This window comes from Rhinolophus hipposideros, assembly GCF_964194185.1.
Source record: "Rhinolophus hipposideros genome assembly, chromosome: 24".
Taxonomy (NCBI): domain Eukaryota; kingdom Metazoa; phylum Chordata; class Mammalia; order Chiroptera; family Rhinolophidae; genus Rhinolophus; species Rhinolophus hipposideros.
Genome location: NC_138070.1, coordinates 7,802,850 through 7,828,001, shown reverse-complemented (window position 1 = coordinate 7,828,001; position 25,152 = coordinate 7,802,850). Strand labels below are relative to the sequence as shown.

The following is a 25,152-nucleotide window of genomic DNA, read 5'->3' as shown; positions in this document are numbered from 1 at the left end:
ATTCCACCTTCGCTGAAGCCTATTGGCTCGCTAGGTTGCCATGTTGAGCTCGTATTGGCCAAGCCTCACGTCCTTCCCCAGTTCCCGCCCGCTGCCGATGCACGATTCCAAGCCCGCCTTCCAGAGCAGGGGCGGGACTAAGAAGCTCCGCCCCATCCCCCTCCCATTCTCCCGTCCTTACTAGTTCTGCCCAATTCAGAGTCTTTCAATTGGTGGAGGGTCAGAGAGACAGTGTCTCTGATTGGTCAGGCCTCAGAAGGTGGGACGAACTGAGCCGAGCGAGTTATTAAAGGGTGAAAAAGAAAAATCAGTCAGACGCTGGGTCCCGCCTTCTGAGTTTGGCGGGTTACCTAGCAACGCAGGTACAGCGGAGGTAACAGTGAATACAGAAAGCTGCAGCACTTGGAGCAGGTGAGTGACCAGGTTGGGAAAGGCTGGGGATGGAGGGGAGATGTGGAATGGGGACCAGCTCACTGTCTTTGGCTCGCTGAAGAATCAATAGCCCCCACTGCGATCGCGTCCCCCCCCAGGACCCTGCTCTCCACACCCTGCCTCCCCCTCGACCTCCGTCCCCGTCGACCGCCTGCAAGGACCAGTGGACATCTTCGATGTACTCTACCCCTCTGCTTATCATCTTCATGGCCCCGCTTTCTCATCCATAAAACGTGGAGTCAGATGGAGCCACACCAGAGTTAACTAATTTCAAGTCAAATATAGGTGCTGGGGGTGAGAGGATAGTTTGTAAGTCCCCTTGCATTCCACCCAATGGCCATGGATTCCAGGGTGAGTATTCAATGGAAGGCATCTCACTTTGTGAGGGTTTAAATTAGGTCATTTTGATTATGCCAATTTTTGCCTTTTGTGTTAACTTTGAAACTTAACTCCCATCCCAGTCCTTAAAATGATGTCGTTTACAAATGTAAGACACAGGGTTTGAAGATTAAATGAGGTGAGGCGATGAAGAGCTCGGCATGGAACGGAGGAACATAGTAAGTGCTCAGTACGTAGCAGCTTTTCCCCTAGAACACATCCATCCTTGACTCTGCCTGCTTAAAATAGCTCCAACAACAGAGTTATCTCTTTCCATATCTTGAATATTCATTTATTCAACAAGTATTTGCTGAGCAGTACTTACTACTAGATCTGGGAGTGGAGCAATCCGTACAACCACCGTCATTCCTCTCCTCCTGGAACTTGTCTCATGGGAGAGATAGACACGAATCAAATATAATAATATACAGGTAAATTAAAATTACACCTGCAGTGATTCCCTTCCAGAAGGATGGAGTGAGGCGGTCAACAAACCCTCTCCTCAAAAAGCAATGAGGGAAGGTTGAGATGGCTGAATTTTCTAATCGATCAAATCCCAGAGACTTTCTTATTTCCTGGTCCCCCTGTCAGGTGATCAAGAGGAAGTGAGATTCATAACTGGGATAACTCAGACAGGACAGGACAAACGGCCAAGGAGTGAAAATGGTGGGAAAGTCAAGAGTGAGAAGGGGTGAGTTCTGAGGTCACTGTTTATGCCTTGTCTGAATATAAAATGTTGTTAGCGGGAAGCAAGAATCTAGCCCACCATGCCCTTTCCCAGACTTCACCCTCCATCCAGAAAGCCCCAAACAGCCCTTTGACTGAAAGGAGCTGTAACAAAGGCTGCAGAGTCTCAGTATCAGTCTCCTGCCTCCAGGCTCCGCGGGCTGCCCAGGACATCCCAGACAGAGCTCTGTCCTGGCTCTGGGTGAGGGTACTCTTGGGAACACATTCCAGGTCTACATGGGGAGATGAAAATGCTGGGGTTTTATCTTGGGGTTCTCATTTGGTTTGCAGTGAAAATTCCACGCGCTTTCCTCCCCCCCCCCAGAGAAGAGCTTGGGGGCAATGAGGCTGATGTACCACCTGATTCATGCCTGAACATATTATAATACTTCCCTTTGAAGAGGGCTTTTAACTCTCCAAAGGGATCTATCAAATCATCCCTCCTCCACCCAGCTCCCTTTGATGTGGCTAGGACAGGTGTTTTATCCCCAAGTGCCACAGAGATAAGGGATTTGCCCACACTTATTCCCAGAGCCTCTGGCAAGCGAGTCGTGCACCCAGGTCTCCTAACACCACCTTGTGAATCTGTTCTTGATCCTGTAACTGATGGTGGCTTTAGGTGGCACAGATGGCAGCTTGTCCCATGGAGCTGGGCCAGACTTAGACAAGCCTTCCATTGAAGCTGGATGGAGCACTGGGCTTGGGATGGGGAGTCCAGGAGTTTTATAGCAGAGCAAGGCCATTGTGGTCTAGACCAGTGGTTCACAACCAGGGGCACCCCCCTACCCCCGAGGGGTGTTTGGCAGTATCTGGAGACATTCTGTCTTCAACTGATCAGCAACTTGTAGTAGAAGGATGATGCTGCTGGCATCCAGCAGGGGAATAGGAATGCTGCTAAACATCCTACAATGCACAGGACAGCCCTCACAACAAAGACTCATTTGGCCCAAAATGTCAATAGTGTGGAGTTGAGAAACCCTGTTCTAGACTGGCATTTTTATGCAAGGCAAATCACACACACACACACACACACACACACACACACACACACACACACACACACACCTTTTCCCTGCAGGCCCTACTTGGTGGAGCTGAAAGCAAAAGTGATTAAAAACCAAGAGCGTTTACAATACAGAGCATCACCAAAAAGTAGCTCTTTGACCTTAGCTCTCAAATAATAGCAGGGGCTTATATCCTACGACTAAGGTAACACCTTTGACGTGAGGGCTTTCCAACACAGGTTGTTTTTTTAACCACAAACCAGACAAATAAATACATTTTCCTTCTCCACGCAGCAGACACATGTTTAATTACAAATGAATACTTACTACACGCAACGCACTTTAATGTTTTCTATTCGCTTTCATTTATTTTTAACTGGCAAATTGATTTCACTCACTAAAGGGCCACAACCCTTGGTTTCAACATAACCTGTCAGTCAGGAAAAGCCAGTGTTTTGCATTTTATAAGGTTATAATTTAAATATACTTTTAAGTAAGGGAAGTTTATGTGAGAAGAATTCTAAATCCATTACTACCGTTGGATATAACCGGAAATAAACTCTTCTAAAGCTACACTGTAACCAAAAGAGGAATTAAAAATCATGATGAACTCACTTGTAAGGAGGAAACTGGAGAATGCTGAGGAGTTTGGTGGATCTCTGTTCTCCTCCATCACTAACAGAAAAACATGAATAATATAGAAACCAGAAAAATTAAAAACAGAAATAGTAAAAAGTGGTTCCACTTTGACTCTTTACAAAGTCTTCTCACAAAAACATACATGCTATTTTGAGGGAAAAAGAAGTATCCAGATATTAATATTAAATTGTATCATTTTTGAAGTCATAATAAAAGTAATAGAAGCTAAACATTATTGAGGCAGGACTTCATTTTATACTCAGACAGCAGTTCTACCAAGTGTGGATCCCCCTACTGTCACTGTTTTGCCGACAAAGAAGCCAAAGCTTAGAGACGTTGTTCTACTTGCCTAGAGGCACACCGCAAGGAAATGGGGATGCACTGCGATTGAACCCCAAATGTGTCTGACCCCAGAACCCACAAACTTAACCACTGTTCACTAGGCTCATGTTTTTCTTTTCTGTTTCAGAGATGAGGGCCCAGAAGGTCAACTAAATTTGCCCAGGGCTATCGCTGTGGCCAATTGGGGGCCAAGTTGTTCATTGTAACTAGCAGTTTAGAAATCTGTCCCCAGGAGCACGTTCCCTCCCATCCCTGGTCACTGTTCTTTGTCCTCGGTCTCCAAAGCTCGGGACAACATTGCAGCCGTGGCCACAGAGCTATCACCACAGAAGAGATCCTGTCTGTTAACCCCTCCAGCCTTCACAGCCCCGGCCTGGGAATCTTTTGCAAGTTCAATGCAATCCACAAAATATGGGTTCTCAGAAAGGACAAGAGAGGATTGGGGAATAGTTCAAAAGTGGTGATAGAACAAACAAAAGTACCTAAACTCTGAAAAAGAAAAAACCCAAGTTAGATTTAAATCTTTTATTTTAAAATTCTAAGTCCTGAGTACCAGGATGGGAAACCGCCCACAGGCCAAACCTTGGCCCATAGTTCTCACTATTAAAACATGACACTCTTTTTCTTTTTCTTTTCTTTTTAAAGATTTTATTGGGGAAGGGGAACAGGACTTTATTGGGGAACAGTGTGTACTTCCAGGACTTTTTTTTCCAAGTCAAGTTGTTGTCCTTTCAGTCTTAGTTGTGGAGGGTGCCATTCAGCTTCAAGTTGTTGTCCTTTTCAATCTTAGTTGTGGAGGGCGCAGCTCAGTTCCAGGTCCAGTTGCTGTTGCCATTGCTAGTTGCAGGGGACGCGGCCCACCATCCCTTGGAGGGAGTCGAACCGGCAACCTTGTGGTTGAAAGGACGCACTCCAACAAACTGAGCCATCCCGGAGCTCAGTGGCAGCTCAGCTCAAGGTGCCGTGTTCAATCTAAGTTGCAGGGGGCAGAGCCCACCATCCCTTGCGGGACTCAAGGAGTTGAACTGGCAACCTTGTGGTTGAGAGCCCACTGGCCCATGTGGGAATCAAACCTGCAGCCTTCGGAGTTAGGAGCACGGAGCTCTGACCGCCTGAGCCACCGGGCCGGCCCATGACACTCTTTTTCTGATTCTAACTCAGGACATAACCTATTTTGTGACATAACATTATCCTATTGTGCCAACACCTCCCTGTGGGAAAATAGGCCTATGGGGAATTCTGGGTTGGCTATCTCTTCATGTGCGATGATGGTTGCTTGGGATAGCAGTCTTCATCATGAATTTTTGGCCCCTTTTTAGCCCCTCTCTTTCCCCTCTGTAGACATGGAAGGCTCTGATAAAGCATATAGAGTTCTTCTAAAGAAAGCTAGTTGTGTGTTTTGCAGGCTGGTGGGATCTTCCAGAGGCTAAAAGGAAAATTCCTACTGCATCAAAGACACAACTTCTGCTTATTAACTCAGTATGTAAGTGGTGGGATCGGAAATAAGCAACCCAGACTCTCTTACCCATTAGAGACTTCTATGAGTTCTAAGCACAACATTGGGATAAGGATGAAGCAGGCAGCATTAGGTGCCGAGGGGCATGGGGGTGGGTGGGAATTGAACCTCTCAGAACATGAAGAACTATCAAAGTATATCACATAAGCTATGCAAATTTGTGAACTCCACAACATGGCTTTATTCAATCTGCAATCATACAGAAATTGTACATTTTTCACTAGGGTAGAAAAATAGAAACATAGACCATGAGCTCCATCTCATGTGAAAACTTCTCTCTGCCATTTCTACCCCCAACCTTATTTCCTACCCCAAACCATTCTTCCTTAGCTTACTCACATCTAAGCTGAAAGCAGCCCTTTTTTGTTCAAGTCATGGGACATGTCAGGAATGGAGCTAGGAAAACATGAAATCTCAGTCAGAGCTAAGTAAGAATCAATGAGAAAATGTTTAATTGTCTAGGAATACATGTGTTGTGAATTTCCAACAGAAGGCTGGCACTAAAGGAGGATGTGTGTCATTGCTTTTGTTGGTTCAGTGATATCTGGTTTGAGAAGAGATGTACACGTGGCACCAAAGTTATTTACATTGATTCCCATGATGAGAAGACTGTGCTGAAGACCCTTTTCAGGTCTCTTAGTTCCCATTGCATCAATGAGAAAGTCTCAGCTTGATGTTAATAAGTATTTTGTATGGAAATGTAATGGCTCTGTGCGATGTCAGAGGGATAGTGGATGGGGGGAGGGGGGTTCACATAGTGTGAGGGATATAAATGATAAACGTCTAAGTATTACTTTGTCTTGTGCACCTGAAACTAATAAAAAAAAAAAAACTAAAAAAAAACCCCTAAAAATAAATAAATAAATTAATTAATTAATTACTTTGTATATTAACCTTATATCCTGCAACTTTGCTATAATTATTTATTGCCAGGAGGGTTTTTGTTGATTCTTTGGGATTTTCTACATAAACAATCATGTCACCTGCAAACAAACATATTTTTATTTCTTCCTTCTCAATTTGTATACATTTTACTTCCTTTTCTTGTCTTATTGCATTAGCTAGGACTTCTAGTACAATGTTGAACAGGAGTGGTAAGAGGGGATATCCTTGCCTCGTCCCTGATCTTAAGGGAGAAACCTCTAGTTTGTCACAATTAAGTAGGATGTTAGCTAATGATCACCCCTCTAAGTCTAGTATACATCTGACACCATACATAGTTGTTACAATATTATCGACTGTATTCACTATGCTTGAAGATTTTCTTTATCAAGTTTAGGAAGTTCCACTCTGTTCTTAGTTTGCTGAGAGGTTGTTTTGTTTTATTTTGTTTCGTTATCATGGTTGGGTATTGGATTCTGTCAAATGCTTTTTCTGCATCTATTGATATGATCATGTGATTTTTCTTCTTGTTGATGTGACGTGTTACATTAATTGATTCTTGAATGTTGAACCAGTCTTGTGGACCTGCAATAATCCCTACTTGGTCATGGTATATAATTGTTTTTATGTATTGTTGGATTCAATTTGTGAATATTTTGTTGAGGATTTTAGCATCTATGTTCATGAGATATATTGGCCTGTCATTTCCCTTTCTTATGATGTCTTTATTTTGGTATTAGAGTAATGCTAATCTCATAGAATCAGGAAGTATTCTTTTTGCTTTTATTTTATAGAACAGATTGTAGAGAACTGGTATAATTTCTTTCTTAAATATTTGGTAGAATTCACCAGTGAAATCATCTAGGCGTGGTGCTTTCTGTTTTGGAAGGTTATTAATTATTGAGTTCTGAAATAGACATAGACTTATTTGGGTTATCTGTTTCTCCTTGTGTGAGTTTTGGTAGGTTGTGTCCTTCAAGGAATTGGTCCATTTCACGTAGGTTATCAAATTTGTGGCCATCAACTTGTTCATAATATTCCTTTATTGTCATATTAACATGGGATCCGTGGTGATGGCCCCTCTTTTCTTTCTGATATTAATAATTTGCCTCTTCTCTCTTTTTGTTAGTATATCTTTAACATCTCCCTACCACTTACTAATCTTGCTTTTTAACAACAGAGGTCTGGTCTCAGACTCATTTTTCCTGGGGAATAGTATCTAGCTGGAATGAAATATCAGGATGTAGACATTATTAGCTTCTACTTAAGGAAAATGAGATAGATTTTCCAGTTACAGTAGAGATAGGAAGTTTCCTTTTTAATGCAAAGTACTTAAGGATAAAAGTATACTTTAAAAAAATTAAGTTGATAATAGTACAATTTGGTCTATAGATTTGGCGGAAATTCCAAAGGTGGCATGCTAATGAGGGAGATTGGGCAACACTGAACTAGAACTAACTAACCTTGATGAAGCCCTCTTTCCATCAGTTCTGCTGCATACGGTGTGGCGTCATGCTGCCCTATGATCCCTGGGTCATGATCAGATATGATGTATCTCTTGGTAATTAGTTGACAATAAATTCCAAGGTATGTGAGTGATGGACTCAAAAGTATAAAATCAATGAGAGACGATTCAAAGCTTACCCTAAGATAATTTAGTCGCTCTCACTCGCACTCTGATAAGCCTTCTTAAGGAGAAAGGATGGAGTGACAGCTCTATTGTTGCAAACTGTCTAATGCTGGGTATACGCATGGGAACATGACACCAGTAGGAGCATTGTGTGGTGAAAGTATTGTGTGTGTGTATTTACATATATAAAACAACAAATATGAATAGTCATATTTGTAGTTAAGCAGACTGAATGCTATAGGAACTAATCTTAAATACATCTGTTCTCTAGGTCTCTGCTTGACAGGGCTCATTGAAACTGGACCAACAAAGAATCATTCTACTATGTCCACCATAGAAGTCAATCTTAAAATCGGGTGACTGGACAGAATAGTGGTTATGTGGTACAGGCTCCTGGGCTTAAATCCCAGCGCTATTACTTACTAGCTGTAAACTAATAGAAACATCCAACCTCTCTCTGTCTCCCTTTTCTCGTCTATAAAATGGAGGTAATAAAAGCACCTACCTCATAACACTGTTGTGTGGAAAAAAGGAGCTAATTCATATAAAATTAGCACAGCGTTCGGCACATAGTAGGTTCTCAGGGTTTAGCTAATATTAAAATGGCATTCCTTAAAACGAGATCCCCCCGCACACATACACACACTCCAGTTTTTAGAACACCCTCTGACTTCTCCCTGTACCAGTGGATATATGGGGCAGTTGTGTTTGGTTTTCTTCCCCTTTTTATTCCCCAGGGAAAAAAATATAATTTATCTCAAACCTTTTTTTTATCATGTTCTGATAGCGAAAGTAATAAAATATCCAACCAGCCCATTTGAATGAAGTCGAGGTATAATTTGCATAATAAAGATATATTTCCATTTATAAAGTTCATAAGCAGAATTAATGACAAATAAAGGGAAGATCCAATTAAAGTTCCCCATCCATTAACAATCTTGCTTCACTCTCAGGGCAGGAATTTTCAAAGGAGAGGCTTAAGTTGGAAATGATTTAAATATTAAGGTTGGTGGTATTAAAAAGCACGTGAAATAATCATATTAGAATTCAAGGAAAAGAGATTCTCCAGTGATTTTTGTCATCAGAATCAGCTGCATTTCCCTCTAATCCTAGTTCCACCGGCTTTTTCTTGTTCACCCAAATGAGCTGTCAAGAACTGATGGGCGTCATCATAATCAAAGAAAACAAGTTTGCCCTTTAAAGCACAAGAGGTAATTTGGCTGAAAGCCAATTGGAAACATTTCATATAATGTTGCATTTCCAGTCGCCATCTCTGAAGAATTCAGCCATTTTTGATTTATACCTGAGAGCTTTGGGGGACAATGGGGAGAAGTGCGTTCATTAAACACTTTGGTCACGTTCATCCTGTGGCCCCGGGGCAAAGATCCTTCATCCTCAGAGAGGCGGAGGAAGCGCCATGGCTGTCCCTAAAACGTTATCTTTCAGGAGGAGCCATAAAGGAAATCCTGAGATCAAATGGAGAGCAGGAAGTTCGCAGGAATGAAAGAGATGCAGGATAATACCCTTCTGGACTCAGTCCTCAGCTTCCAGAGGCTTCTGATTTGGGACCCATTCCACCTGGCCAAGGAACAAAGCACCCTTAGTGCCTGACCTGGCCGTCTTTCTTCCTTGTTTCTAGTCACTTTAGGTGATTCCCTCTCTTTCTCTCTGTTTACTCTCTGGTTTGGTGAACTGAAGATATCCTTCATGGCTTTAGATATCACTTCCTCTTCCTTGCATTTATGTCTCCATCCCCAAGGTCTTCCAGAAGCCCCCTCAGTCTTGTGTTGTCAGTTGCCTAGACTATTTTGTCAGCTAGGGTTCTTTGATTGCAAGCAACAGAAACTGACCCTGGCGAAACAAAAGGGTGACGGCAAAGCTGATGAACTTCAGGTTCTGGGGATCTTGGTAGCAGGCTCTTCAGGAACCTGCCACTGGCATGAATCGGCTTCCACCATTTCCCCATCCGTGAGTCATTCTTCAGAATTCCCAGGGGGAAGGAAGCAGGGCTCTTTGACTGGCAGTCCCACCAAGACTGCACACAGTGGGAGAGTGGATGAGTTCCTCAAAGGAGAACTGGGGTGCTGTCACCTGACAAAGAGGAAATGGATCATGGGAAGGCCAACGCATCCTTATCCGCGGTCTACTCCAGGTATGACAGCTAGAACTCAATGAATTTAAAACTGAGCTCTTTGTCTTCCCTTCCAAACTCCCTCTCCCAATTTCCCTAGTGTCTCAAGGGCCCCACCATTCTCTCCGAGTCACCTAAACTCAAAACTGTCTTTCACTCATCAAGTCCCATCGATTCCTCCTCCTTCCCATTTCCCTGGCTTGAACCGTGTCTATAGCCACCCCTAGCTGAAAAGGAGGCTGAGAAGGTGAACGTTAAGTATGTCCAGCCTCTACAAGCAGAGGCAAGCAAGAGGGAAGGAGTTTGAGATGGGGGATGGTGCCTGCCACAAAGGGCCGTGGCCTTATGAGAACCTAAAATGAGACTTTGACCCAGCCTGGAAGCCCAGGAAAGGCTTCACTGAAGAAACGCGTGAACTGAGATCTGAGTATAATGAATACATTTAAGAAGGAGGACAGAGAAGCGTGTTTCAAGAAAAAGAAACAGCACGTGCAAAAGGCCCTTGGGTGGAAGGTGTATAATATCTCAACCTACCTACCCACCACCAGCCCTTTCCCTAGAAATCATCCATACAACAGATCTTGCTCAAAAACCTGATTTTATCCTGTTACGCTTTTCCTGAAATCAAAGTGGATCCCAATTTCCTACAAGACAAAGTCCCCACTCTGGTGTTGGAGGCTGGTCATAATCTCGACCTACTCTGTGACTACAACTTTCTCTCCTTCCTCCTATGGTTGCTGAACTCTCGTGTGTGCCTGTTTCATGTCCCAAACTAGGTTATAAACCCTGGGAGGACGGGAACCATACCTTGCATCTCTTTTATATCCCCAGGCGCTCAATAAATACCAGAATAGATGGCTACAGGGATGATCTTTATTGCAGGGAGCAGGAGCAGATGTAAGCAGACCCGTTAAGAAGCTCTTTCATCATCTAAGTGAGAGATTATAAGGCCCTTAGTGGCAGAGAGGCTGCTGAGAAAGAAATGGACTAGGAGCTGTGGAGGAGAGAACATTGATAGACAGGGTGGCAGATTGGATGTGGGGGGTAAGGAAGAGAGAGGGGTGGCACTCGGGTTTCTGACTTGAGCCACAAGGATGGCAGAATTGCTGATCATCAAGGCAGGGAAAAAGAGGGAGCAGGGTGAGGGGTTAGCACATGGTGGGGTCCATCTTAGTATGTTGGGAGCCCAGCCGATCCTGGGGGGCAGGCATTCGGTAGGTATATCTGGACCTCCAGCAGGAGCCAGAGACTCAGACTGGGAAATCACTCAAGTCCTAGACTTGGGGTTTCCGTTTCCCTGGGCTAATAATATTAGTTATTTATTGAGCACTTAGAATGTCCGGGCCCCGTGCCAGAAACTTCCCCTCGAAGCTGAAGATCCCTGTCTTACGGCCAATGACGCTCAAGCTTAGGAGGAATTAGATATCCCGCCCAAGGTCTCCAAAGCAAGGATCTGAATCCAAGTGGGACTGCTGCAAAGCTAGTTCTCTTAGCCATCATGCCATGGAGGCAATGCAAATTATTGATTTCTGATTGCCGCCATAGATTCTTCTGAAGCAGTCTTTTAAATAAGCTTTTCATTGTGTAATAATTGTAGATTTACAGAAAAGTTGCAAAGATAATACAGAATTCCTGTCCACCCTGCCTTCAGCTCCCGCTGATGTTAACATCTTACATCAGCTTGCTGTGGTTCTCAGACTAAGAAATTCACATTGGCCCAATGCTATTAGCTGAACTAGCGACTCGATTTGGACTTCACCAGTTTTCCTACTTACGTCCTTTTTTTCCGTTCCAGGATATCACTTTTCATTTAGCGAAACAGTTTTGTTTTGTTTTTATTGTACTTCCAAGGCATCGTTCACCACACCCCGATTTTTAAAATTCACACTTAAGCACCTAGTGCCCGGATGCTGGGTTGGTCCTGGTTGCTCTCGGCTCCACTGTTTGCTTCGTGTCTCGGTCTGCTGCCCCCAGGCTGCATTAGGAGAACCAGGCTCCCTTGTCAGTTGGTTTCTCACTGGTTTGGCCAATGGGAGGCACTGCTGTTAGACTGGAGGGCGGGAGAAAGGGAGAAGCCAGAGTATTTCCCCTCTCTTTGCTTTGGGCTGCGTTTCCAGCACTGGCCACAGCTCCTCTGCAGTTCTAGCTCCTCCAGGACAGGAAGTGGCTGTGCTTCCATCTTCCCCTGGGTGACCCTGATCCCCAAGCTTCCTACCTCCTCCTTCTGTGGTGACTTCCTGCCATTAACAATTACTGAGGGGGCTTCACCTTGCGCTGGTCGGCCTCTCAACTCTTCCATCACTGTGTCACCAGTTTTCTGTGTTTGAATACTTAAAATGATGTCAGCATTCCTGGTTGGTCCCCGCCTGGCACACGTGCCCGAGACCCAGATCCACCCTTGGTCCTACCCGTGTGGCTCTGACACTATCACAAAGCTCAAAACTGCTTCCGGTGAGAGGGTCTGTGAAAAAGCTGCAGAGCACCTGAACTGAACGTTCAATGGCAAGTTTACGGCCGCCGTGGCCACACCACCCATCCCGATGTCTGCACAGCTCTACTAACTGCTTACTCCTTCCTTTTTCAGGGTGTGAAGGATAATAAAAGCAGGAGACCCACCCAGGCTACCAAAGTCTCAGTCTCCCAGGACATACAAAGCTCACTAAATGGCTTTAGACAGCCTCGCCTTGGCCCCTCTGTACAAAGGCTCCGATAGCAACAGAATAAGGCTGATGGCAGAGACATCCAAAAAGCCAGCTTCCCCGCTAAAATCCTTGGTCCCCTCGCAGAGCAAACTCACCACCATTGAGACCAAGAGGATCATGTCCGTACTGGATGAGACCATCCACAAGGTGGAGTTGGTGAGCCTGCTGTCATCGGCAGCATCCCATGACGAGGATCTGGAGGGGATGCTGGGAGAGGACATCCTGAAAGCAGTGAGAGAAAACGAGGACCTCTGCCAGCTCCTCCTGGACAAAGTCAATTACCTGCAGGATGAAGAAATGCGGTTGCAGGAGAAAGAAGAGTTCGAGGACGAAGGCTGGTTCAGAGACCGCCTCCTCTCCATACAGCAGCAGAAGTCCTACCTCCTACCACTTAGGCAGCAGATTAAAGAATCTACCAAGAACATCGTGAGACTCTTGCTCAATAACCCGCAGGCTGCCAGGCTCTTGCAGATGCAGTCGCTGGGCAGAAGTGCAGAAGCCCAGAGTTTTATTGATAGCCTGATAGAACTCCGGGGTTTCCTGTTTGAGAGGTTACTCACTAGCCCCATGGAAGCTAGAGACAAGGCTCATTTCATACAGGATGTCACTAGACAGAACAAGAGGAACCAAGAAGTCATCGATGCTCTTGAAAGTGAATTGGCGGAGAGCTTGAAGAATAGAGATACAGAGGTATCGCTTCACAGTATGGGTCAAGTTAAGGGAGGGGCCCAAATCTTTTGGTAGTTAGGTTTTTCCTCTGTGATTTAAATAGCTGTTTTCTTTTCTTCCACAAATATGGTTTTGAGTACTTACTAGGTGCCAGGTCTTTCGAATGAGCCCTCGTGGTCCCAGCCTTATGGAGTTCACGGTAGGGAAGGTAGGTCTTAAAGAGCTGATTTAATTACAGTTCTAAGAAGTACAATGAAGGGTACGTATAACACTGCTATCAGGCAGTGTTACAGAAGAACTGAACTTAACACCAAAAGCCAAGACATAAAGAATGAGAGGGAGTGAGCCAGGCAGGTGAGGTAGGGAAGAACCTTCCAGGCCAGGGTTAGGCAAACTTTTCCCACAGAGGGCTGGATAGTAAAAACCTTAGGCTTTGCTAGCCAGGCAATCTCCGTTGCAACTGCTAAACTTACCCCTGCCATTATAGTGTGAAAGCAGCCAGAAACAATCCATAAGTGAATGGGCTATGTTCCAATAAAACTTTATTTACCGATGCAGGCGGCTGGCCAGATTTAGCCTGTGGCCCTTTGTTTGCAGACCCCTGTAACAGGTGGAGGGCAGTGTGTATACCTAGGTCCTGAGAAGATAATTGGCCTGGCTGGTTCAGACACCCAAAGACTGCCAGCAAGCCAGAAAGAAGGGGGCAAAGTTGGGCCTGGAGAGAGGTGAAGGAGGACCAATCACACAGGGTTTGAGGCCTAATTAAGGAATGTGGTCTTTGTTCCGAAGGCAAGGGGCAGGCGGGACGGGTGGAAGCTCTAGAACAATTACTAAGGAGAGAAACGATCCCAATCTATGAATAACCATTTTGGACACATACATGTATTATGCTTTACATATAAAGCCTTACTAAGTCCTGAGATGGTGTATAAGTATAGGTTTGGCTGCTAAAACACAGATACCCAAAACAATAGTGGCTTAGTCAAGATGGAAATGTATTTCTCTCTAATGGAAAAGCGGGAGCTGGCGTAGAAGCTCTGCCTCATAAAGTTATCAGGGGTCCAGGCTTCTTCCACCTGGCTTCTCTGCTGTACCCCACGTGACTTCTAACTGTGGACCTAGAAGGCTGCTCCAGCTTTCCCTCATCATGTCACCACTGGTCCGGCCATCAGGAAGGAGGAAAGGGGAACAGGGGGTTTGGTCCTACCTTTCAAGGACATAACCTAGAAGTAGCAGTTCTTAGCCACACCCAGTGGGAAGAGATGCTGGGAAAGGTGATCTGTAGCTGGGGCCACGTTCCCAGCCTAACATTCCACCTCATGGCCTTCCCAGGGAGGATGGATCTTGGGGGACAGCCAGCCAGCACTGCCACAGGCACTTCCATTTTCATCCTGGTGACAGATGAGAGATCAGGCCTTATGAAGCTATTTGCACCCCACCCCCCATTCACTAGTCCAGGCAGCCCCCCTTTTTATGTTCTCACTGCTTTTGTCCTTTAAGGCATTTATTAGAGTTTGTTGATAAATATTTGCGTTGATGATTAGCTGATGATTTGATTTGGGTCTGGCTCCCCCACAAGAGGACAGGTACCTTGTCTCTTTTGGCCCTCCACTGTGTCCCCAGTAGCCAGGCACAAAAGGGGGGCATAGTAACTCTTTGCTGCGTGGAGAGGTGACTGGCTCCTGTGTGCTCAATCAGAGGAGGCAACTCATAGGTTGGCAGGGTGCCACCTAGGGACAGGGAGAGGGCCCCAAATGGCCTTGCTGTCCCCATTTGGGTAATAGAACCAGTTTGGGGCTTCTAAGTCAAATTCCATTTTTGCTAGGTCAGCAAATTTCATCATGTCACTGGACCTCAGTGAGGGGGTGACACCAGTCAAGCATGTTATGGAGTCCACAAGGAAAGCTTAGATTGCTAATAATACTCCCTGCTCTAAAAGCCAACACCTAGAGCATGAAGCCTTGCCCAACGGATAGGCTTGCCCAGAAGGCCCATTCCCTCCCTGCTCCCTCTGTGTGGGATATGAGCTCAGACCCCCTGCAGCCCTGCTGCCAGCTGACCCCAGCTCATGGGCCAGCCAAGCACCGGTGGGTTCAGAGGGAGACTCTAGTGTTTGTGATCCGCCTTTCAAGCTTATTTACAAGACAGCCTCCTCCTCCTCCATTCCTATTTTAGAACCGACTCAGGGCAGGTCACAAGCCAGGCCCTTTGGGAGAGCGGGTGGCAGTGCTGCAGGGTATGTTTATCTCACACCTTCACGCATCGCACTCTGTCTCTGCGGACTCGGCCGTCCCCTGCTGTGCCCAGGGCAGGAGCATCGTGGCTGTTCCAGACCTCCAGACCTCCCGGGGCCTGGCTCATCCCCCCCTTGCCCTTCCCTCATGCCAGGAAGTAGAGGGAGGTAGTCAAGAAGCTGGGCTCTGGATGAGACGGAGGTGATCAGTGTGCCCTGCCCTAAGGAGCGTGCAGTCGGGGTCGGCTCCTCCTGTGATTATCGGTGGACACACAGGTGTTAAGGGAACCCCCTCCTCTTCCTGGCCCAGGTGCAGAAAGAAAACTTTGTGATCCAAGAACTGAAAAATCACCTGCACCAGGTGCTCAGGTTCTCAGAGAACAGCCTCCTTCGCACTAAGCATGAGGCCGAGAAGCAGCAGAAGGCGGATTTCCGGGCCTCGGAGGCCAGGGTGGCCAAGATCCGGCAGGAGATCCATCAGCTGCGGTCACAGTTCCACAACCTGCTCATGGAGAACCGGGAGGCAGAGCAGGCGCTGCGGAAGGTGCCCTGGGAAATGGGGAGGAAGGGATGATGGAACCACTGGGGCAGGGGACTGGGTAAAGAAAGGTCCAGCGTGTAGGGCAGGGCAGGGCTGCCCCAGCCACCCAGGGAGCAAAGGAAGCCCAGGATTGAGCAGTGTCCCTTGGGACTCGGGGCAGAGAGACCAGATCTCCTGCCACACGCCTGCTCGGTAACCTTGGGCAAGTTCCCTAACTCCTCTGAGGCCCACAGAGATGATAAAACCCATTTGTCGACTGCTGTACAGAGGAAATGAAGAGGCACAAAAACCTCAGGCCAATTGACTCCCTCTGAGCCTGATTTTCCACATCTTTAAAATGAAAGCGATCAAGTCAGTCTTAATGGGTCATTATAAGAATTCAATCAGATGATAGAGCTGGTGCTCAATAACTATCATGTCTTCATTGGTCTTCCCCATCATCTCAGTTAAGATCCAGGCCCAGTGTGCACCCAGCTTGCTTCCAAATCCCTTTCTTCACGAAGGGCACCTTTTCTAATATTTGTTCCCAATTTCATTTTAGTGTCATAACTCTTTTGAGCATCTGATGGAAAACATGGGCATAAATGCACATAAACACACTGGTGGACAGTTCTCGGGGGTCACAGGCCCCCCAAAGCCAGCCCATCCATGGTGCCCAAGTTAAGAACTCTTGCTCTGTAGAATTAGGAAGCAGGGTTTTTTTTTTTTTTTTAAATTAAGGTGAAATTCATATAACATGTAATTAACCATTTTAAAGTGAACAATTCAGTGACATTTAGTACATTCACAGTGTTGTACAACCACCATCTCTGTCTAATTCCAAAACATTTTCATTTCCTCAAAATAAAACCCCACACCCATGAAGCAGTTTCTCCCCACACTCCCCACCCTCTGGCCCCTGACAACCATTAATTTCCTTTCTGTCTATGGATTTGCCCATTCTGCACCCTTCGTAGAAATGGCATCCTAGAATACTTTTTGTAGGTGGTTTCTTTCACTTAGCATCACGCTTCCAGGGTTCATTCACATAGCATTTATTGGCACTTCATTCGTTTTTATGGCTGAATCACATTCCATCGTAGACATAGGAACTGATCTTTTAAAAACAAGATTAGATCATATCACTTCCCTGTGTTTGAATCCATCCAGTGGCTTCCTTTACACTAGAATCCATCTTCCTTCCCCCGCTGACACTCCCTCTGTAACACAGCTTCTCACTCTGCCCTCACTGGGACCGTGCTGCTCCTCAGCCACTCCATGTCAGCCACACTGGCTCAACTTCTGTTCTTTAAACACCGCAAGCTTTTGCCCACCCCAGGGCCTTTGCACCTGCTGCTCCCTCTACTTAGAATGTTCTGGAGCCAGCCTCCTGGCTTCAAATCTAGGTTCTCCTACCCATCATCTCTGTGACCCTGGGCAAGTCAGTTAGCACACCTGATTTTCCGCTTCCCCATTTATGAAATGGAGGAGAAACCTACCTTGTGTGGATTCACAGGCGAGGCGTGTACAGCACCCACCCCAGGGCCGGCTGATGTGAAGAGTGCTCAGGGCTGTTTATTGTTAGCACGAGTCCTCCGAACAATGACTAATTGGATTTTTTTAGAAGAAATATAAAGTGGAGACGGAAATCGAGAACTGGATTCAGAAATACGACATGGAGATGGGCGAAAAGCAGGTATTTGTCACTGCCTTGTCTCTCTCAAGTATATTTCCCAAGATCCTCCAGGAATGAGGGGATAGGAGGAGAAGCCCCAAAATGGTCCATGGTCTGTGCCAAGCTCTGGGCCTCGCCAGGGAGGCCTTGGAACGTGGGCCTGCAGCAGGCCCCTTCCCAACCCCTTTCTTAGGCTCAAGGGTTTGTCTAACCTGGATCAGTGAGGGGGAAGGTGGGAAAGGAAGGAGCCAGAAGCTGTGAGTCAGTAAGATGTGCTTGACGCGAGACCCAATGATCCTGGCTCCATCTAGTGTCCACATCCCAAACTCTCTGTTCCCTCCTTCAGCTCCTACCAGCACCAGCCCTCCTCCCCTCCCCACCTCCCAAACCAGGGCTCATCCCCTGGAGTCAGGCATGAGCTTGCCTCCACCACTTCCCTCAGTCACTCAGAAAGTGTCTCCTGAGTGCCTGAGATGTGTCAGGTGCTAGGAGGCAGTAATCCTGGTGCTGGGACCATGGGTTCAGTGAGGCACCATTGTCGCAAATGCTTGGACCCAGCATAGGATATGGCCCGGAGGAAGTGCTCAGGGAACGGAAGCCTGCCAAACTCTCAAGCCTTCTACCCAGCTCTGGGATAACATTGGTGGCCCATGGCCCTGGCTTCAGACCAGGGAGGTCCTGTGAGCCCTGGAGGGGACATCGGCCTCTGAGTGTTCCAAAGTGAGGTGTGTCGTTCAGAGAAGGGCAAGTCAGGGTCTGGCTCTGTCTGATCATGAGAGCTCTAAGGAAGGGACGCTTTGGAGCCTGTGCTGTGGTTTCTCTAGTCCCAAAGAGAGGGGTGGATTCCTAGTCAACTCTGTCTTCTGAAAGTCCTTTGTTTCTGGTAGATACTGGGTAAACATTAGCGGAAGGGAGGGCACGAGGGAGGGATTAGGTGTGAATTACAGCAGGAGAGGCTGCAGTTAGACATAAGGAAGAACTGTGGAACTCAAGTCACCGGAGGAAGTTTGGCTCTGGGTATCTTTGTGAAACAGACAGCTTCAGTGGCGGTAGCTTGCGTTTTTTTATGTCCCCACTGTGTGCCTGGCACCACATCCAGTCATGACGTCCATCGTTTAATCCTAGAAACAGCTCCCACCCCCCCTGCCCCCAGGTTTGGAACTGTCCCCGTGTTTCAGATGAGGAAAAATGAAGGCTTGAAGGGCGAAGTCTCTCAGGTGCGGCTGAGCTGCGCTTTAAACTGTCTGGCCAACCCACAAGTCTTGTTCTTTCCTCGTTCCTGAAATTCTTTCAGTCGGGTCCCACCTCGAGCTAGGTTGGACCTCATCACCTCTTCCATCCTCATTCGGACCTCGGAGGCAGAAGGGCTGAGAGCAGGTGGCACTGCTGGGGCAGAAGCCCCTTTGGGAAGGGTGGGGGTGCGTGCAGAGGAGGGCGGCAGGCAGGCCCGATGCCTGGTGACCCCTCCCCCACCCGTCCCCAGGACGAGTACGAGGAGCTGGACATCATCCACAAGGAGGAGAAGGCCCAGTTGGAGCAGCTGATATATAGGCACAACGTACTGGTGGAGGAGTTCTCCCAGATCCGGGCCGAGCAGGAGATCAACTCCAAGAAGAACTTGGAGGCCGAGCAGGAGATGCTGCGCATGGTGCGGGCAGCCACCCTCATCCAGGCCGTGTGGAAGGGCTACCTGGTCCGCTCCATGCTCAGGTCCAAGAAGAGGAAGCGGGGCAAGGGCAACGCGAAAGTCAAGAAGGGGAAGGCCAAGGGCAAGAAATGAGGCCCCTCCCCCAGCCAGCTCTGACCCCTGTACCCTTTGCGCCCTTCACCTCCCGGAGAGCAGGCCAGGAAGCCACTGGAACAAGGAGCCCCGCAATGCTGGCTTTAATGCTTTTTCAAAATGAAAAACTGTTTTAAAGCACATTCTACAAGTAAACCTCGTTTAACCCGGGGCTGTTGGCTGTGTGCATGTTTGAGCTTGTGGATGCTGTTACCATGACAGCACGTAGGCCGGGGCGTCAGCACCTAACCATTCCTTCCTTTCGCCTCTGTGGGAAGGCTGACCCCGGGCTGGAGCCCCATTGGTCCCAGACCGGAAACTGCCATGGCTGTAATGGACACACCACTCTCCAGGATTGCCCAGTGCGGCCTGGGGGCAGGCAGGGAACTCCAGGAGAAACGGGTCTTCACGCTGCCCTCGCCCCTGCCCTGGGATAGTCCATCTGTCCACTTCTCCCCCATCCAGCACTGCGGAAACCCAGGAGTCCTGAGGCCATAAACCAGCAGCGTCACATTGGCTTTATCTGGTGCCTAGGTAATTGAACAATGGTGTTTTTTTTTTTAATTCATTGCTGGCGTTTAAAAACTCAGGGACTATCACACAGAAATCCAGCTTTCTGCTTTTTGTGGAACAATCTCATCATCAGATACCCTAGGCCTACAGGTCTTTTAGAGCTTAGCTGCAGCACCCATGAGACGGCACAGACTGCAGGTTGCCCCCGCCGACCCACTAGTTAGGGGTATGAGCTCAAACTGATGGGAGGGGGAGCCCCATGCTGCTTGAGGCTGGGGTTCCCAAACTTCAGTTGCCCGCTCGCCACTGTCATGATTTCTGCCACTTCCCTATTATTTAAGGCAACTCAGGCCTAACACTGGCCTTTACCCTAAAGAAAAAGAAATTACTAGAAGTCATGGCTTTAATGAGCTACTATTTAATACATGAAAATAAATACATGACTATTAAAATAAAAAATGCCCACCCATGTGGTCCACACACCTGGCCTGGAAAAACTCCAGGGGCCTCCAGACTCAGCGGCAAGACATGTGGGAGTGATGGGGGAGGTGGAGGGTCTCTCCTGGGGGGACATCCCGGGGTTGGCACTGATACAGCATGTGGCTCTGACAGAACTAGAACAGGCACCTCAAGGGACGGCCCTAAATCCGCACGGAGGGGGGAGGGAACAACTACAGATTGTCAGAATAGGGGACGCACTGACCACCATTACTGTGTCTGCCCCCATGAGTGCTTCTCCAATGCCTGCTGGTCTCCCCAGAAGCCCCCACCTGTGTCATCCTCTGAAACCGTACCCTGTGCTGTGACCCCATGGGCAAACCTGTTGAAAGGACCACGAAACTCATTTCCAAGGGGGCTTTGGTTTCTGGCTGGCCCCACCACGTCGCGGGGTAGCTGGCACTGAAACACTGACTGACCGAGCCCTGGGAGTCACTGGGGAGCTCCGGAAGGTCACCCCCGACGGGGAAGGCCTGGGATCATGAGGCCCATTTGTGTGGGGGCCACTGGTGGGTGGGCAGCCAGTGCTGGGGACATTCAGGCGGGTGACGGAATGGGAACGCTCCCGCCTCAGAGGCCGTGGAAAGTCTAACTCATCCACGGACAACTTCCGGGAGTCTGTCGCCACCCTGGGCTCTGTCTTGGAGGAACCAGCTGGATGAATGGCACGCAGTGGGGTCTCCCTGGGGCGGGGCGAATGGCTCCCCCTAGGGGTAGCTGGGGGTGTCCAGAAGAGGGCGTGGAGTTTTGCTGCATCCCGCTTCGCCATCCACGGGGCCTGCCAGCCGGTGCCCTCAGGTCGGGAGCCAAACAGTGACTCATCACAGTAGGAAGGAGTGTGGCTGATCAGTCTGGCAAAGGGAAGAGAAATGCAGTGAGCTGGGGGAGTGAACAAACCCTACAACCTTAATCCCCACCCACCTCACCCCCTACCAGGCACCTGCAGCAGCAAGGGTTGGTTGCCTATAGATCCCAGAAGTCCCCGTCTTCCAGCCTGGTACCCATAGTGAGGGCACAGCCCCCTCCGGTACCACTACCCCCATCTCTGTCGTTTTGCCCCTGCCAAGCATCCAGTGACCCGTCCATCCTGACCCCACCCCCAGGCATGTACCCCAGGCCTGGCCAATTTGCATATTCCACTCTCCTGGACACACTGATTGGCTCAGGAATGGCCACATGACCCATTCTGTCCAAAGAGAGTTTGCTATAGGACCTTCGCTGAAACTACTAGGAAACAGATGTTTTTCTGGCCTTGATAAGCTGGCAGCTGTAAGGGCAAAGCAGCCGGTAGCCATCTCATCTGGAATGTGTGGGGGAAAGCTGTACTAAGATGGACACAGATTCCCAATGACAGTTTGAGTCCCTGTTAATAGGAGCCCCAAATGCCTTTTCTGTTAAAGCCAGTTTTGGGTAAGTTTTCTGTCACTTGCAACCAAGAGTCCCGATTAATATAACCTTAGTCTTTATAACCTTCACTTTTTCTTTTACCCACCACTTTTCTTTTTTCCTAGTGACCTCATCAGCCAAACCCTTTGCAGTCTCATGGTCCTTTCGACTTTGAAATTGAATTTGAAATTACACAGCACAGAGCTTGTCATGGAGAGGATATTCAGTTTGAACTTCTGTTATAAGCTGACCTGTCCTCACCAGAGAATCTCTTTAAATGTTTGTATATTTACTGGTGGCTGTATATATGCAGGCCCTGGACTCAACACGTCACATGCATTATCTAATTATTTCTCACAACATCCACAGGAGGGGGAAAGTAATAATCCCATTTTATAGATAAGAAAACTGAGGCATAGGGAGGGTAAGGCCCCACAGCAAGAAGGAGGGAAGAGACAAGATTCAAATCCAGCCTGGCTCAAGGAGCCAAGCTCTCTATCAGTAAATCAGACCTTTTAGGCCTCTCACCTTTAATTAGATTTATTCAGCAATTATTTTTTAAATTAATTCCACAAGTATTCATGGCATACCTTTGAGTCAGGTCCCTGTTTTTTTTGGCCAGGACTGAAAGTGCTTCCATTCCCAAATTTCAAATCTTTGAAAAGTCACCCTTTTGCCATTTGATTCAGCTATTCAAAACACGTCTGGTTGAAGCCTGTCTGTCTGGTGCTGCAGTTTTTGCTCAATAACACCTCTACCTCTTATGCACCTTCTCACTTGACACCCTCTACTTCTCAGCATCCAGCACAAAACTTCATCCTTTAGGAGAACATGGGGTTGACCGTAACCTCCCTTGATATGGACACCATACTTCTGTTAATGCAGCCTACCCTGACATCAGTGTTTTCAGCCATGTTGTAGGTATCAGCGCTGCTAATGCCAACCTGAGCCTGCCTTGTAGTTCACAGAACTTGTCAGGTACATCGCCCCCAACCTGACATAATAAGGAATCTTGCTTTTATCTCATTGAATTGTATCTCCTTAAATAGGCACCATGCCCTTCTCTTGATTATTATGATATGTCCCTTCTGACTCAGAATGGATCCTAAATATGATTGGTTAGTTGTTATGCACTGAATTGTGTCCTCCTAAAATTCATGTTAAATTTTAAAGAGGTAATTAAAGTTAAATGAGATCATAAGGGCGGCACCCTAATCCAGAAGGAATGATGTTTCTATAAGAAGAGATACCAGGCGTGTACATGCTCAGAGAAAGGCTATGTGAGGACAGCGAAACAGTGACCATCAGCAAGCCGAGGAGAGGCTTCAGGAGAGACCAAAAGCTGGCCCCTTGATCTTGGACTTCAAGTCTCTAGAACTGTGAGAAATAAATTTCTACTGTTTAAACCTCCCAGTCTATGTATTTTGTCATGGAAGCCAGAGTTGATTAATATACCAGTCTCCCGTGTCTCTGTCCAAACCACAGGTAACAAGATAGAGCTCTGTGGCTCACCACTACATACCTCTCCAGGCTGTATTAATCTGAAATAACCCAAATAATCTAATTATAATCTAATGATAACCATTAGCATCAGCTCCTGATTTTCTACCTTGTTCATGAAAATGCAATAAGAACTGTTTTCAAAATAACTTGCTGAAATGCGGAACTACCACAGCTATGTCATTTCATGGATCACACTAATAATCTTATGCAAACTGCTCTGTCCTCTTGGGCAAATCCTGACCTCTCTTGGCCTCAGACTACCATTTATCGAAAATTTCCTAATTATCAGGTTACCGTGCCAAGCACTGTACACACTTCACTAATTTAATCCTCTCAACAATCCCATGAGGTCCCATTTTTCACCTCAGGAAACTGCGGCCCAGAGACGTCAAGGTGCTTGCCCAAGGACACACAGCATATGAATAGCAGGGTCCTAAGAGGAGCCTAGGTGGCTACACTGAGTACAGGAGTGCATCTCCCCATCCTGTTACCTGTATTTGTTCTTCTTCCTTGGTGTGAGGGTCGGGGTACTGACCCTGGAGGAGGTGGTCTCAAAGCTTCTGTTGGCCCCTGAGGGCCGTGAAGACTCTGTGCCCACTCTTTTGGTTCTGTTGGCCTTCTCCACCCAGGGTGGGTCAAAGTCTGGTAGTGTGGGCCGGGTGCCCACAGGGCTGCCAAACAAAGTCTCATCCACATACGATGCCTTGGCCTTGACCTGATAGCCACCCCGGCAGCGGTGCTGGCGGTGAAAGCTCTGCATCCCAGGAATGGTCAGCTCCACAGGGGTCTTCATGCTGTCCGTGGTCCCAGGTGACAGTGGGCCTCCTCTGCCTGCCAGGCCCTGCCTCCAGGGCTCCCTGTGAAAGGGGGTCACAGTGCCACCCGTCTGTCATCGGCAGTGCCAGCAGATCAGGGTTGGCAGTCTCTTAGGTCCCCAAGGTTCTCCCTCAAGGGCAAAAAGGTCAGGTTCTCCCTCAAGCAGTCCTCCTCAAAGGGGAACTGCCAACCCCAGGGGACATTTCAGAAATTGGTTTTGACTTTTTTTTAGTTGTCAGAATGATAGGGGTGGGAGGGTCTTACCAGCAATTGTTTAATAATTATGCATTCCTAGCATACAGTGTGTACTCAATATTTATAGAACGCTAGGGGGATAAAGGAAAGATGGGACCTGTGCCCATTTTGGCACCAACCAGAAAACAAACAATGGTGGGAGGGGGAGACAGGGCAGGTCCCTACATCCTGTATATATCTATGGGAAAGTAATAATAATCAGTTTTGATATCATACCTACCTCGTGCAAAGAGCTTTAGAAACATTGTCTCATTTAACCCTCTCAAGACTCCTGTGAAGAAACTTTATGTCCATTCTACAGATGACAAAACTGAGGCTTCAAAAGGTGAAGTCACATGTGTAAGTCACACCTACAAAACAAAAATGGAAATGGAATTTGAACCGGATAGGAGTCCAGAGCTTGTGCACTTAACCATTCTACTATAAGGGGACCCCTCCCTCACCCCCCACTACCCCACACGCCCCAATCCCCAAGTCGATGTCCGGGGTGAGGTCCGATGTCCCTGAACTCTTATTTCCTACCAGAGCATCTTGTCTCACGGCTGTCGGCTGTAACCCTCAGTGCCCCCTCCCCACCAGCTTTGGACTCCTCCGTGGGGGTGCTTGAGCACGCGCGCTGCATCCGTGACCCGCGTTTCTCCGGAGCTCGGAATCCTGGAGCCCAGAACCCCCGTCCCCGGAACCGCGCGGGCTGACTCACCCCGGGTAGCCAGGCCCTAGCGACGTGTGCTCCGCGCGCGTCCCAAACAGCAACCAGCCAGAGGCGGGGCGACGTGGCCGGAACCATTGGCTCCCGGGAGGGGGTCCCGCTTCTGAACGCCCCCGGAGGTCCCCAAAGCCTCCGAGAGGGGCTTCGCGAGCCAGTCGGGGGACCGTGACAGGGCGCGCCGGGCCCCGGGGGCGGCACAGGGGGCGGAGCGCG

General features: G+C 47.8%; 2 protein-coding genes across 3 annotated transcripts; one reads left to right on the top strand and one right to left on the bottom strand.

The window, feature by feature from the left end:
• Window positions 1-313: 313 nt before the first annotated feature.
• On the top strand, window positions 314-19,431 carry DRC10 (dynein regulatory complex subunit 10). Its single transcript, XM_081037112.1, has 5 exons — window positions 314-411; window positions 12,265-13,072; window positions 15,595-15,828; window positions 17,429-17,500; window positions 18,963-19,431. The coding sequence occupies exons 2-5, from the start codon at window positions 12,344-12,346 to the stop codon at window positions 19,257-19,259; spliced, it is 1,332 nt and encodes a 443-aa protein (XP_080893238.1). The 5' UTR covers window positions 314-411; window positions 12,265-12,343; the 3' UTR covers window positions 19,260-19,431.
• Window positions 19,432-20,159: 728 nt separating this feature from the next.
• RITA1 (RBPJ interacting and tubulin associated 1) lies at window positions 20,160-25,126 on the bottom strand. 2 transcript variants are annotated; one of them, XM_081037298.1, is made up of 4 exons: window positions 24,931-25,126; window positions 24,451-24,580; window positions 23,651-24,016; window positions 20,160-21,121 (listed from the first exon to the last, which is right to left on the bottom strand). In XM_081037298.1, exons 3-4 carry the CDS (start codon window positions 23,950-23,952, stop codon window positions 20,614-20,616), a joined length of 810 nt encoding a protein of 269 aa, XP_080893424.1. In that variant the 5' UTR covers window positions 23,953-24,016; window positions 24,451-24,580; window positions 24,931-25,126; the 3' UTR covers window positions 20,160-20,613. The 2 variants fall into 2 exon arrangements, with proteins under 2 accessions (XP_080893424.1, XP_080893425.1); XM_081037299.1 differs by having other exon boundaries at window positions 24,753-24,958.
• Between the last annotated feature and the right edge of the window lie 26 nt (window positions 25,127-25,152).